Here is a 14,145-nt window from a genome sequence, read left to right as displayed (position 1 = left end):
CACACACACACACACACACACACACAGCACTACAAAGTAACACTGGGTTTGTTTCTAGTCCATTGCTGAGATGCCTTAGAAACCTTTTGTCTTCCTGTGGAAGACTTGAGCTGAAACTCTCTACACAATGCCAGGCCTTGGCTGCCTCTTAGCAACTGGAAGGCTTTTATCTGATGTAGTGTCTCCTATGATTAGGAAGTGCAGGCCCTTGGGGCTTGTGGTTTTGAAGAGAATCCTTCCTGTGTTGTTTTATGTTTTATTTGACAGAGGATGACACTTTGAAGAAGGGGGTGGGATTGGGAGTGGTGATGAAAAGAGATTTATGCACCCTAGTTCATCTGGCGTTTCTTTCCCTTGTTGTCTGTCATCGTCACTTTATTCTAATGACCTTTTCCCTAACATCTTCCATCTCGGCCAGTTTAGTTCAAAGGAATGAAACTCTGTTGAGAGGGCTGAGCTTTGGAGGGTCTTAAGTTTGTGTAAGATTTTGTTCACTGTCGTCTGCAAGACCCTCTGTGTGTGATGTGCATACTCCCATAATTTAATTTTTGGAGCAAATGCTGCTCTGTAGAAATATAAAGTGAGGGCTGAAGACTAGCCATGCAGGATTGGCCTGCACTTGAGTGAAGAGCAACTCCCAATGAGTCTGAGAGCCAAGGTTGAGCACATGGGCAAGGCTTCACAGAGAGAGGAGAAACGCAGGTTGGGAAGTTCATCCTGGTGCTCTTAGTTGTGTTCTTATCGTGGGAGAGAGGGAGGGAAGAGGGAAGACAGTTGGTGTTTAAGGGGAGTGATAGCAGCACTGAGTGTTGGCTGGCAGAAGAGGATGATCCACTCACTTGTGGCGGTTTGAATAAAAATGGCCCCCACAGACCTATAAGGAGTAGCACTATTAAGGAGTGTGGCCTTGTTGGAGGAAGTGTGTTGCTGGGGGCAGTGGCATTTGAGGTCTCAGATGCTCAAGCCAGGCCCAGTGTGGCACTCTGCCTGGATCTGCCTGCAGATCCAGATTTAGAACTCTTAGGACCTCTCCAGCACCATGTGTACTTGCAAGTCGCCATGTTTCCTGCCATGATGATAATGGACTAAACCTCTGAACTGTGAGCCAGCCCCAATTAAATGTTTTCCTTTGTAAGAGTTGCTGTGGTCATGGCGTCTCTTCACAGCAGTAGAAACCTCAACTACGACAACGTCTTGACCTCTGGAAGGCTTTTCTCTTGGTCTTCTTCCTTAACTGTATTCAAGGAAGATGCTGGTGAGCTTCAGAGGGGAGGCTCCACCAGCTGTGCCCAGGCGCAGATCTCAGTTCCCGTGATCTTCACTTGAATTTTGATACGGAAAAGATGGGGAGGAGTAGCTCTGCAGATACCGAAGGAAAGGAGAGGGTTTCTTGAGGACTTTAACAGCCAGGCAGAAAGTCTGAGAGAATAGCTTGGGAAGGTCAAGAAAGATAAATTTTGAAGAAGGAAAATGATGTTTATAAACAACTTCAAAGAGTGAGTTGTTTTCTCCCAACAAATTATAGAGCACCGTTTTCTTGAATTATTAATGAATGCATACAATCAGGTTGTTTTTTTTTTTTCATCTTTTCTTTCTTTTTCTTTAAAGACAGGATTTCTTTGTGTATCCTCTAGCTGTACTGGAACTAGCTCTGTAGACTAGGCGGGCCTCAAATCCACAGATCAGTCTGCCTCTGCCTCCTGAGTGCTGGGATTAAAGGCGTGCATTGACAGCCACCAGGTCAGTGTTTTCTTGATGACTGCTATTCTAAATGGAGTGAGGTATTTCAAAGCAGTTTTATTTATTTCTGTGTGTGTGTGTGTGTGTGTGTGTGTGTGTGTGTGTGTGTGTGTGTTGGTTTTTCGAGACAGTTTCTTCCCTGTAGGTTTGGAGACTGTCCTAGAACTTTCTTTGAAGATCAGGCTGGCCTCGAACTCACAGAGATCTGCCTGCCTCTGCCTCCCTCGTGCTGGAATCAAAGGTGTGCGCCACCACCGCCTGGCTCAAAGCAGTTTTAATTTGCATTTCCCTGATGCCTAAAGTTGTTGAGCCATTTAACAAAAAATATATATATATATATATATTTATTGACTATTTGTATATCTCTTGAGAACTGTCTGCTTCATAACCTATTTATGGATTGGATTTTTTTGTCTTGATGTTTCATTATTTGAAATTCTTTTTATATTCTAGATATGAATATCCTTATGTGTGATTGGTAATTTGTTGTTGTTGGTGGTGGTTGGTTGGTTTTTGAGACAGTGTTTCACTAGATAATCCTGACCGAAAGCTAGTCCCTGGCCTAGAACTCACCAGGCTGTCCTTGAACTCAAAAAATCTAGTGTCTCTGCTTCTCAAGTGCTGGGACTAAAGACGTCTAGCAGAGTGTTTTCCCTCCTTCCTGTATCTTTATTCTAACATTAGGGTTATTGGTTTTTTTGGTTTGGTTTGTTTTTGCTTTGTTACAAGGACGATTTAGCCTTAAGTTCAGAAATTAAAGCTTTGAAGGTGAAAATAGTGAATTGTATTGGCTAAAGGGTATTTGCTTTTTTAAATTTAGTTTGTTTATTTATTTATTTATTTATTTATTTATTTATTTATTTTTTCAAGACGGTTTCTCTGTGGCTTTGGAGGCTGTCCTGGAACTAGCTCTTGTAGACCAGGCTGGTCTTGAACTCACAGAGATCCACCTGCCTCTGCCTCCCAAGTGTTGCGATTAAAGGCGAGCACCACCAATGCCTGGCTTAAATTTAGTTTTGAGAATTCCATAATGCATGTGATGTGTTTTGATCAAATTCACCACCCATTCTGCCCACCACTTCCCTTTCCAACTTCATGTGGTCAGTTAAGCCCACTGAATGCACCTAGTGCTGCCTGTGTGGACATGGGTGTAGGATCACCTACTAAGCAGAGCATGTGTACTCTCTCCAGGATCACATTCCTGAAGAAAACTCTCATTGCCAACAGCTCCTCAGGTAGGAGTGGAGCGTCATGAACCCTTCCATTCTGGAATTTTGGCTGACTTGATCTTGTGCAAGTCTTGAGTTGTGGTCACAACTGTGAGTTAATGTGTATGACGGCCTTGTCATGCCAGGCGACTACATTTTGCTGCAGATGTCCATCTCTGCTTCTACAACCTCTCTGCTGCCTCTTTCAACAGTGACCTCTGAACCTTGTGGGCGGGGCCTGGGGTATAGGTGTCCCATTTAGAGTTGAGCACTCCGTAGGCCCTTATTCTGTGCATGTTGACCAGTTGTGGGTCTCTGTGTTAATTGCCAACCACTGCAAAAAGAAGCATCTCTTGAGGGTTGGACCATGGGTGCTAAGAAAGAATTTAGGATACAGTTTATTACTGTGTCCATTTAGCAAAATAAGAGTAGTAGGTTCTTATCTGTGACTTAGGCAGCCATGGGTTTTTGGTCCGGTTAACAGTGCCAAGTCCTGTGGCGTAGTGAGCCTTAAGTCCAATCAGAAAGCTATTGGTTACTCTTAAAACCTCCCTCCCTCTGTTTCACTGGTGGCCATATCTTGCCAGCTTTCAAGGTTCATGGATGTTGTTTACTTTTCTCTCCAAGTAGGGAGACTGACTTCTAGGGTTTTTCTGTGTTGTCTGTGTATATGGATGTGGTGTCTTTGGGGCCTTACCATCTAATTCTAGGGGGTAACAAAGAAGACTGGCAATGGCCTATGGTGTTTGAGGGGTTCTATACCACTCAGAAAAGCTACCCCATACCTGGTACAGGGCGTTTTTAATAGCTTGTGGTATATAGGAGAGGCATTGTCCCTCTGTTATAGAGTAGCTTCGTTTGAACTCAGTACTATCCATAGAAACAAGAGAGACCCTGCCTCAAAAACAAGGAGGAAGGAGAGAGCCAACTCCCAAAAGTTGTCCATTGACTCCCCCCCCCCCCACACACACACGCATGGCTATGTTTAAAAATCATCACCACTGTTCTGCAAAGGAAAAAAACCTGTAACAACTTCATCTCTGTATTTGAAAAGCAAGAGTATTTTTCCACCACCCCCAAAAATGGTCTCACTGGGTATCCCCCACTGGCTTTGCACTCCACCACCTGCCTCTGTCTTCTTGTGTTGGAATTACAAGTGTGCAAGTATGCAACACCTCTTTACTCTCTCTCTCTCTCTCTCTCTCTCTCTCTCTCTCTCTCTCTGTGTGTGTGTGTGTGTGTGTGTGTGTGTGTGTGTGTGTGTGTATGTATGTATGTATGTATGTATGTATGTATGTATGTACCATGTGCCTACAGTTCTTCCTTGACCAAGTTTGTAGACAACTAGAAGGAACTTAGGGAACTCATTGAAGTCAGTCTTGCTGCTGTGGAGACAGGAACTGGGTTGGAAGATAGGTGAATTAATCATGGGCTCCTGGTGAAGACAGAAGGACAGGTAGAGTGAAGACAGAAGGCTTCTTGTAGCAGCTGTGTGTGTCACTCGCCAGGTCTGTTGAAACGCATCGCACAATTAAAAATAACCTCAGTTAGGATTCGCTTTCCAGAGCTGTACCTACAGAGCACACTGACTTGTGTTTTTGCCCTTTCCCTTCCCTCCACCCCATCCTCCAGTGTGTGTAGTTTATTCTTCTAGCTATCTAGAACAAGATTTAAATCTGTCTAGCAATTTAATATTTATTCTACTCAGTACAGGTGTCATGCATAAATGGACCTGCTTGCTATGTGGTGTAGATAAATTATTCACAATGTTTATCTGGGGTAAGGGAGTGGTCACTGCTTTCTGCTTGTCCCTCACTGACAAGGTGAATCCTGGGTAGAACCTTCTACTATCCGCACCTCCTCCCTGCTTCCAGTTAGCCCCCAGTGCACCCAAGCAGGCAGGTAATAAAGTAGACCTTTTCAAGGAATTCGGGCACAAGGAAGAGAACCTTGCTGCACTCGAGGCACACGCTACACTGTAGAACTGTCTTGTGTAAACTAACTTACAGTGGGTGGGATTTGATCTGTGGAGCATTGCGGTGCTATCTTAACATGGCTATAGAAACTTGCAGGATTTCCTTGTGTAATCTTGGTTAAGCAAACACACAGTTGAAGTAAATTATCCATTATCCAGACCCGTTTCTCTAATTACGGGTAATGGAGTGTGAAGGGGACACAGCAATCCCTGAATCATCAGTTGACTTCAGCGGAGCCTCCCCTTGGTGATGGGGGGGTGCACCTGCCAGCATCGGCCTCACCCCCACGCCTTGGAAGGCGACCTGAAAGCCCTAGTGAGCCTGCAAGAGGAGGGTGTGGCTGTATTTGATGGAGAAATGACATCTCTTCCTGCCTTGGGAAAAAAAAAAAAGTAAAGTCATCATTGTCACCTGAAGAGGAACGGTAGTCAAGTATAGTCAGTTATGGCTGTTTGTTTTTAAGACTCGGTGCTGACTTTCATTGTTGGGTGTCACATGCCCTTCCTGACCCCACTGACCCATGACCCCTTCCTGGAAGGGGGGGCACACAGGCAGCCTGGAGGTCTTCATAGCTGTGCTTCACTCCTGCGGGGCTGGCTGGACCTGAGCTCTAAAAACCTCCTGAGCAATGTAGTGTAGTGATCTGTCTGCCTCTTTCGGTCCTTAAGCCTCATGTTTTATGGCCAGCAGACATCCCTGCTGTTCACTTTCATTTCTGACGATGCTGTAATTGACCTCCTATCTCTAGCCCCTGGCCTTTGCTTAGTGTGTTTAGTTGGCATATTTACCTGTGCTGAATGAAAGACAGAGTACATGATCTTGCCTTGTTCCAGCTGCAGCTGCCACTGCTGTTTCCTCCTCCCCTGTTTTTGGTTCTTTTGTTTTGTTTTGTTTTTGTTTTTTGTTTTTTATATATTTGAATTACAAACAAGATTGAATTTCATGACGATCCCAGTTCCCTTCTCCCTCCCTTCCTCCTCTACCACCCCCCCCAACTAAAATCCTACCTATCATATGTCCTTTCTTCTAATCTACACCTGACTCAAAATTTCTGCTTTTCATGACCTCTGCATCCTTCCTTTTCTTCCCTTCTCACTCTCGTAGCTTCCAACCCCCCCCCCCCATGTTCTCACTTTGTTTTTGGTTCTTGAGACAGAGTTTCTTTGTGTAGCCCAGACTGTTCTGGAACTTGCTCTGTAGCTCCGAACTCAGAGATCCACCTGCCTCTGCCTCCCAAGTGCTGGGATTAAAGGTGAGCACGGCTACGGCTACGGCTACTGCCTGGCTCTATGTTCTTTACTGACAAACCTCTTTAAGGAACTTTTAGGGTGAGGGAACTTGAACATCTCTCTCTCTCTCTCTCTCTCTCTCTCTCTCTCTCTCTCTCTCTCTCTCTCAGACAGGGTCTCACTTTTTAAACCTAAACTTAAGAGATTTGCCTGCCTCTACCTCGTAGGGGCTGGGATTAATGGTGTAGTACATGTCATTTTTAATATTTAAGTTTCATTTTTAAATAAGTTTAGGGAGCTGGAGTGATGGTTCAGCAGTTAAGTCCTGGTTGCTCTTCCAGAGGACCTCGATTAGATTCACAGCACCTATTTGGTAGCTAAAATCCTTGTATTCCTCTAGTCCCAGGGGATCCAATTGATAGTTTTTAGTCTCCACAGGTTATGATATTATTATGAAAGGATCTTTCAAATGTAGTATTTTTTAAGCCCAGAGAAATGACTTTTGAATGTATTTTTAGAAGTGTATTTATTATTGTGTATGTGTCCGTGTGTGTGTGTCTGTGTGTCTGTGTGTGTCCCTGTGTCCCTGTCCTCTTGCATGCCCACGCATGTGGGTGCAGTATAGTTTGTATTTGATGTAATAGAAGGCAGATCTCAGAACTTTCTGGACAACCTCCTGGAATGGTATGTCCTAGATGGTTGAGATACTGTGTCCCATGTGTTGGAATCTCTCTCCGTCTTTCTTTGGAATGTGGTGATTAACAGTCTTTAAAGTTTAAGGTTCAGCTGATGCCTTATTACAACACTGTGCTAAACCGGGTCCCTTGTGCCGTGGCTCAGACTCTGTCTTGTCTTGTTGGATTCTCTTCTTGGTCCCAGCTTCTCTCTCCATGCTCCTTAGTGGACACTGTCTTCACCGACAGCTTGTGTGTATGTAGTTACTGAAGCTGTAACAGCTGGTTTCGGTCACCTGTGAACTCTCCTGCGCGTCACAGCTGGGCTTAGTGGGTAAGGAACACAACTGAGGACTGTGAGTCGGCGGTGGGCAGCACCCTGTTACTGAACCCCTCTATTTCAGATTGCATCCAAGTATGACCAACAAGCGGAGGAAGATCTCCGCAATTGGATAGAAGAGGTGACGGGCATGGGCATCGGCACCAACTTCCAGCTGGGCTTGAAGGACGGCATCATCCTCTGCGAGTAAGTGGCCATCCCGGTGGTTCCCGCTCTCCTGCTCCTGTCCCTGCGACTTTGCCTTAATCCTGGTTCCAAATCTAGGATGCCGACCTTGATGGTCTACCAGTGTGTAATACTTCCCTTCACTGACTCCAGGGGATCAGCCTAACATTCTAGTTTTGGTTTTGACCCAAAAAATGTCCTTGTGGTTTTGTTTTTAGACTCATCAACAAGCTACAGCCAGGCTCTGTGAAGAAAGTCAATGAATCCTCACTAAACTGGCCTCAGGTAATTGCCAAGTGAGCAACCTCCAATCCATCCCTTTCCTCACCTCCTCCCTCCTTCTCTCCCCTCCCTCTGCTCTTTCCTTTCTCCTCTACTCCCTCTGTTCCCTCTCTTGTTCCCATTCCCTCCTTTCCTTCTCTTGTTTGAGTCAAGGGTTTCACTTTGTAGCCCAGGCTGGCCTCATTCATTATATACTTCACAATGGACAGAACTCAGGATATTCCTGCCTCCGCCTCCCTAGGCTTAGAATTACAAGTAAGCTGCACCATCTCAACTGGTTTTCTTTTTATTTGGCGAAAAAGGTCAATTTTTTTGTGTTAATTGTGTGTGTGTGTGTGTGTGTGTGTGTGTGTGTGTGTGTGTGTGTGTAAACAGAAAGTTGCACACACGGCTATATTTGTTTTTTGCCATTAAAAATGTTGGCATGATTGCTTACTGAACTGGTCTCTTCTCATGTTTAGTTTTAGAAATTTTCTGCATGTAGTTAGTATGCTTTGAAGGATTTGATACAATTTGACGCAAATACCATCTGGACCATAAGAAAAAAGGGGGAGAGCAAGGCATTTAATGCAGTGACTCCTGGTTTATGATGAACATGGCATCACAGTTTCATATCACTGGTGCATGGGAAGTGGCATTGGCTGTTTATTTGGTCTTAAGTAGGTAGCCAGCTTACTTTGAAACTAAAATTAAAACCCAGTGAACTATTGATATATGTGTGTAACTTTTGACAAAACTCCAGGCCTAGATAGCTATAGCACAGAATTCTTAAACACATGTAAGGATAATGGGCCTGGGGAGCAGTGGTCACCTAAGCCCAAGGACTTGAGTTCAGATCCCTGTAAAAGCAGGGTGAACCTATAATAACAATTACATGGAGGCAGAGACAAAATCACCAGGGCAAGCTGGCCAGCTAGACTGGCTAAGTAGTGCGCCTGGGAGCACGGAGACCCTCCTTGCTTCAGTCAGTAAAGTGGAGAGTGATAGAAGAAATATCTAATGTAGGCCCTCAGAATGCATCCATGCATACCACACATGGCTGATTTTTTTGTCCTTACAGAGCTTTAAAAAGCAGGGAGTGTCGGGGTGTGAATGTGGCCCCGTTTGTAGAGTGCTTGTCTAGCATTTGGGAAGTCTGGGGTTTGATCCCCAGCACAGCATAAATAGGGTGATAGTGCTCACCTCTAATTCTAACACCAGGTATGGAGGGAGGGTATCTAGGCAGGAGTATCAGAAATTAAAGATCTTTGTTGGCTCTGTAACCAGTTTGTGGCCAGGTTGAGCTTTCTGGTTTGTTTGTTTATTGTCTCAGATCAAGAACAACAACAAAAAAAAATGTGTTTTTTGTTTGTTCCTTTTTTTGTGGTGGGGGGCGCTGGTGGTTTTTGATTTGGGGGGATATTGTTTTTATTTAGATCTACTTTAAAAAACTGATCTATAGGACCCTTTCCAGAAAAAGCTATGTGCTTACTTTGTATCTGATAGGGAATCCTAACCAAAATCCTTCTGTCTGGAGTCTTGTTAACCATTCGTGAAGACTGAAAAATCTTGGTGCGTCCATTGTTAGCTCCAAACCTTGTATGACTCTTTCTGTTTATAGTTGGAGAATATCGGCAACTTTATTAAAGCTATTCAGGCTTATGGAATGAAGCCCCATGACATATTTGAAGCAAATGATCTTTTTGAGAATGGCAACATGACCCAGGTTCAGACTACGCTGGTGGCTCTAGCAGGCCTGGTACGTACATGCTTTTCACTCTGTCAAAAAACTTCCTGCACATAGGTGGTGAATTACATCATTGTTGTCTCAGGGATGCACAAACCCGGTGGGGAGGGGCCTGTGTCTTCCGTAATTACTAGCTTTGTGAAAAGACTGCTGACATCAGCTTGTGCCAGAGAGGTTAATTAGAACCCTCACATTTCAAAGGGTACAGAATTATCATTGAGTAGCCCTAAGTATGTTTTCTTCCTCCGGAATGATGTGACCTCCCCCATGAAGCCCGTCTGTGGACATCATTTCTTTGTTGTTTCCTTTTCAAAATGCTGGTGGCAGAATATCTGTGTTCCAACTCAGCTGATGAATGTGTTTATGTCTAGGCAAAAACAAAAGGGTTCCACACGACCATTGACATTGGAGTTAAGTATGCAGAAAAACAAACAAGACGTTTCGATGAAGGCAAATTAAAGGCTGGCCAAAGTGTAATTGGTTTACAGGTAAGTGGTGTGATGCTGTTTTTTTCATTCATTAACACAGTGTCATTAATTATTGCCACATAAAATGTTATGCCTCTCATGAGTAAAGTGTTTGTGAAAGTTCTATAATATAGATTGCTTGGATATATACATGGCTTATACAGTTTCAATCTATTTAAAACCCATGGTGGGGTGTGGTGGTTTGCACCTGTAATCCCAGCACTTAGCAGGCTGACGCAGGAGGATTGCTCTGAGTTTGAAGTACTCCTGGGCTACAAACAAGTTCAAGACCAGTCTGATCTACAGAATGAGATCTTGTCTCAAAAAATGAAAATTAGCTAGGCAGTGGTGGCACAGGCCTTTTATCCCAGTACTCAGGAGGCAAAGGCAAACAAATCTCTGAGTTTGAGTCCACCTTGGTCAATAGAGCAAGTTCCAGGATGACCAGGGCCACACACAGAAACCCTGTCTCAAGACATTTAAAAAAAGAAGAAGAAGAAAAGAGAGGAGGAAAGAAAAGAAGGAATAAGAGCTAAATAAGAGCTATATAAGAAAATGATGATAGTATCTTGATCCCCCCCCCCCCGACCCCACCCCAAGACTGGGTTTCTTTGTGTAATAGTCCTGGCCATCCTGGAACTCACTTTGTAGGTCAGACTGGCCTTGGACTTTAAGAGATCCGCTTGCCTCTGCCTCCTGAGTGCACATTAAAGATGTGCACTACTGCTGACTAAAATGTTGGTATTTTTAAAAGAAACTTCAGGTGTGTCGCCCAACTTGACCATTGTTTCTCTAGGAAGTTAAGTCATTGTTGTTTCTAATCATATTGTCTTTCAAAAAAGAAAGGAAATGCACTTTATAAATTCTTAGATGTTATTGACCAATGGAATATATACAAAGCCCATGATGCCAGAATCATTATACACTAGCAGTGTGTGGTATTGTGACTGGCTTAGCTGATTGGGTCAGGTTAGTGCTCGGGAAGTGGTTGGTTAAGGTAATGCTCACAGTCTCCCTGGAGAGTGTCACAAAACCACAGCCAAGTGATGTGAATGCCAAGGACCTCTTGACTGAGTCTATGTCAGGTGACTTCAATTTTAAAAAGTATAATATTGTATGGAAGGAAGAGTCCAGACCCTGATTGATCAATGAGTTGGAACCTGCAGCCTAAAAATTAACACCAGTGTTTGCAAAAATAAGTTAAGGGGAAGATAAGGTTATAAAATACTGTTAACTTGTAAGGGATGTGTGTATTTTTGTAAAATGTGGGTTTCTATGTGTGTGTGACTTTAGGCATACATAGAGACACATATGCACATAAAACCCAAAGGGCATTCACAGGTGTCTACTGCAAACTCTAGTTGCATCTATGCAAATGTTAATATTGCAGTAATCTCCCCCCCCCTTTTTTTTTCTTATGTGTGTGTGAATTGTTTCCTGTTCGGGGTTTTGCTTTTAGTAATAGAAGTTTTCTAAGTGTCCCCTGAGCATGGTGATGTGCACCTATATATAACCCCAGTACTCGGGAAGTGGACGATCGGGAGTTTAAGGTTATCCTTGCCTACCTAGCGAGTGGAAGGCTAGACTGGGTTTATATGAGACTCTCAAAAAAGCAAAGCCCCAAACTCTTCACAGTAGCAGGAACTAGTTTCCTCCTCCAGCACAGCCGACTGTGCTGAGAAGTCATGGGTTCATGTAGTTCTCAGCTGAGACGAAAAGTTAATTATTCCTCTGATCCTGCTTCAGTTTGCCCTCTTACTGCCTCATTCTGGTTCTGGCCAGCACGGTAGGAATGAAATGGATCTTTCCTCCATGAAAATGATGATGACTGCCAAGTACCGGCTTTTGCTTTGCTGTTTTTACTGTGAGCACACAGGCTGCACATGCAGCAGAGGTAGCTGTGGATTTCAGCCCAGCCCAAATTATGAACTTACTGAAACAATGCAAGATTTTTTTTTATTTTTTATTTTTTTTTATTTTTTTGTTGCTTTTTAGAAATTTTCCTTTCCTTGTGGCTTGATGTGCTTCTGGAGGGTGAACTTTGTAGATGACAACAGAAAGGTTGGGTGTGCCTGGAGCTGGAGTTGGAGGGCTTGTCTGTCTTCTGGTCTACAGTTGCTATTGGGTTCCCTGACTGAAGTGGGCACACTTTAACCCCGTACCTGTGCTACAGAGAATACAGAAAGAGCGTCAGGGAATTTATCCATAGCTCTGCCAACACAGTAACTTCCTATTTAATATTATACCTCTTTCTGTGAGTTTATATGCAGCTGATTGTTCCATGAGGAGCTGTGTGTTTAGAGTGGTTGGAATTCTTTTAAAGTTAGCCTTCACAGTTTGCGTTCAAAGCACAGAGGGGCCTTCATACTTAGTTGCCTAGAGACACTTTAGCTCAGGAATTTGTAAGTCCCTGGCTCCCCCCATCTTTTGGGGGGTGCTTGGGAATTGAACCCAGATCTTTGTACATGGCCTATGAGGACTCTAGAGCTGAGTCCACCCCAGGTCTACTTGACATTTCCTCGGTAACAGAACATTTTATTGTGTCTATGTTATTGACTTCTGGTTATTAATGCTGATTTTTTTTTTTTTTTTTTTTTAACTTAAAAGATGGGAACCAACAAGTGTGCCAGCCAGGCGGGGATGACAGCCTATGGGACCAGGAGGCATCTTTATGATCCCAAAATGCAGACTGACAAGCCTTTTGACCAGACCACGATTAGTCTGCAGATGGGCACCAACAAGGGAGCCAGCCAGGTAAGCAGAGGGCACAGGGGCCTGCTAAGTGAGCGCTGACCCTGAGTGAAGCTAGATTCTCAAATGGTATTTTTCTATAGTATTTTTAGTCTTCAGGAAAGTAGGTTTTGCTGGGAGATGGAAGAGCAAGGAATGAAAGGAGCCTTTCTCCAGCCTGAAGAGTGTAGCGTGACTAATGGTTTTGGTTGGCAGTAAGAACAGTTGGCCTTTCTGCCTAACCAGGAGAGAAAAAGTGATGTTTATATGTGTTCTTGCTCCAAAGTCCAAGTAAAAGATGGTTGGTTCTTCCTTACCCCTTTTTGGTTTTACTTTTCAAGGGGCCTATTTCAATAGGTCCATAAGATTATCTGGCATTTGTACTAAGAGCATTCTTAGGAAATATTAAATGAATGAAAAACATAAAAGGAAAGGACATGACTGCTCCTAGGTAAGACGGAGGAGAAAGTTTAAGGCACATCTGGGAGAGTCCAGAGTGGACATGACCACACTGAACTGGGCCATGTGGGGAGATGGGGAGGGGGAAAGGGAGAAAGGGGAACCAGGTGCGGCAGCCAGGAGGCCAAAGGTACAAAGGGTGGGTAACTAGAATGTCTGGATTATATAGGGAATGGCCTCTGGGGACTAGGTGTGCCAGACATACCCTATAACAGGTAGGGACGAAGGATGCTGGGAGAAGCTGGAGGCCAGGTCCGTTTTGATAGTTAAAATGGCACCTCAGGCATTTGTCCTGGTTTGAAACCTAACATTAAGTTACCAGAGAAATGAATTTGTAGGAAATGCTAGTTCAGCAATTCTGTAACTGTTAGTATTCTATTTCTATTGCTGTGATAAAACACCCTGGCTAAAAGTAACTTGGGGAGGAAAGGGATTGTTTGGCTTACATTTCCATGTCACAGTTCATTCTCCAGGGAAGCCAGTGCAGAAACCTGGAGGAGGCAGGAGCTAAAGCATAGGCCATCAGGGAATGTCATCTACTGGCTCCTCCTGCTTGCTCGGCCACCTTTCTTAGACAGCCAGGCCTCCCTGCCCAGGGGGCCCTCCTATATTCATTAGCAATCAAGAAAATGTCCCGTAGACACGCACATAGGCCAATCTGATAGTGGTAATTCCTTTATTAGTGTAAGAGTTTTTAAATGGATGCGGGTGTGGACAAGATGGCCCAGGGGGGTAAAGGCACTTGCCAGGTGACCTGAGTTTGATCCCTGGGACCTCATGAAGGTGGAAGAAGAGAACTGACTCTATAGAGATATCTCTCGTGTGCACGCACCCTGGCCCTATGTCTATCTAGCACTCCCCCCTTCCTCCCACCCCGTTCTCTCTCTCTCTCTCTCTCTCTCTCTCTCTCTCTCTCTCTCTCTCTCTCTCTCTCTCTCTCACACACACACACACACACACACACACACAAATAATAAATAATAAAAGCAAGAAGGTACCGATAACCATTTGAGAACAGCAGGGGTTTATATCTAAAAAGTAGCAGGAATAGGTTTTGGTAACCCTTTTATTTTTATGGTGAAATCTGTCATTTTTCCTTTATGGAACATGCCCCATCCCGTCAGCTGTTTCTCATAGCTGCCACTCACG

General features: G+C 44.1%; 1 protein-coding gene across 1 annotated transcript in view; it reads left to right on the top strand.

Annotated features, from left to right (window-relative positions):
- The window catches only part of Cnn3 (calponin 3), a 32,149-nt gene that overhangs the window by 16,275 nt on the left and 1,729 nt on the right, over nucleotides 1-14,145 (top strand). The window contains exons 2-6 of the mRNA XM_027395621.2: nucleotides 7,232-7,353; nucleotides 7,551-7,617; nucleotides 9,215-9,352; nucleotides 9,712-9,828; nucleotides 12,415-12,561. Of these exons, the coding sequence (XP_027251422.1) occupies nucleotides 7,232-7,353; nucleotides 7,551-7,617; nucleotides 9,215-9,352; nucleotides 9,712-9,828; nucleotides 12,415-12,561 (591 nt within the window). The remainder of the gene's footprint in view (nucleotides 1-7,231; nucleotides 7,354-7,550; nucleotides 7,618-9,214; nucleotides 9,353-9,711; nucleotides 9,829-12,414; nucleotides 12,562-14,145) is intronic.

The sequence above is a fragment of the Cricetulus griseus genome (genome assembly GCF_003668045.3).
Source record: "Cricetulus griseus strain 17A/GY chromosome 1 unlocalized genomic scaffold, alternate assembly CriGri-PICRH-1.0 chr1_0, whole genome shotgun sequence".
Classification (NCBI taxonomy): Eukaryota; Metazoa; Chordata; class Mammalia; order Rodentia; family Cricetidae; genus Cricetulus; species Cricetulus griseus.
Note: the sequence above shows the minus strand (reverse complement) of the source record. Positions and strands in the feature narration are given on the sequence as shown.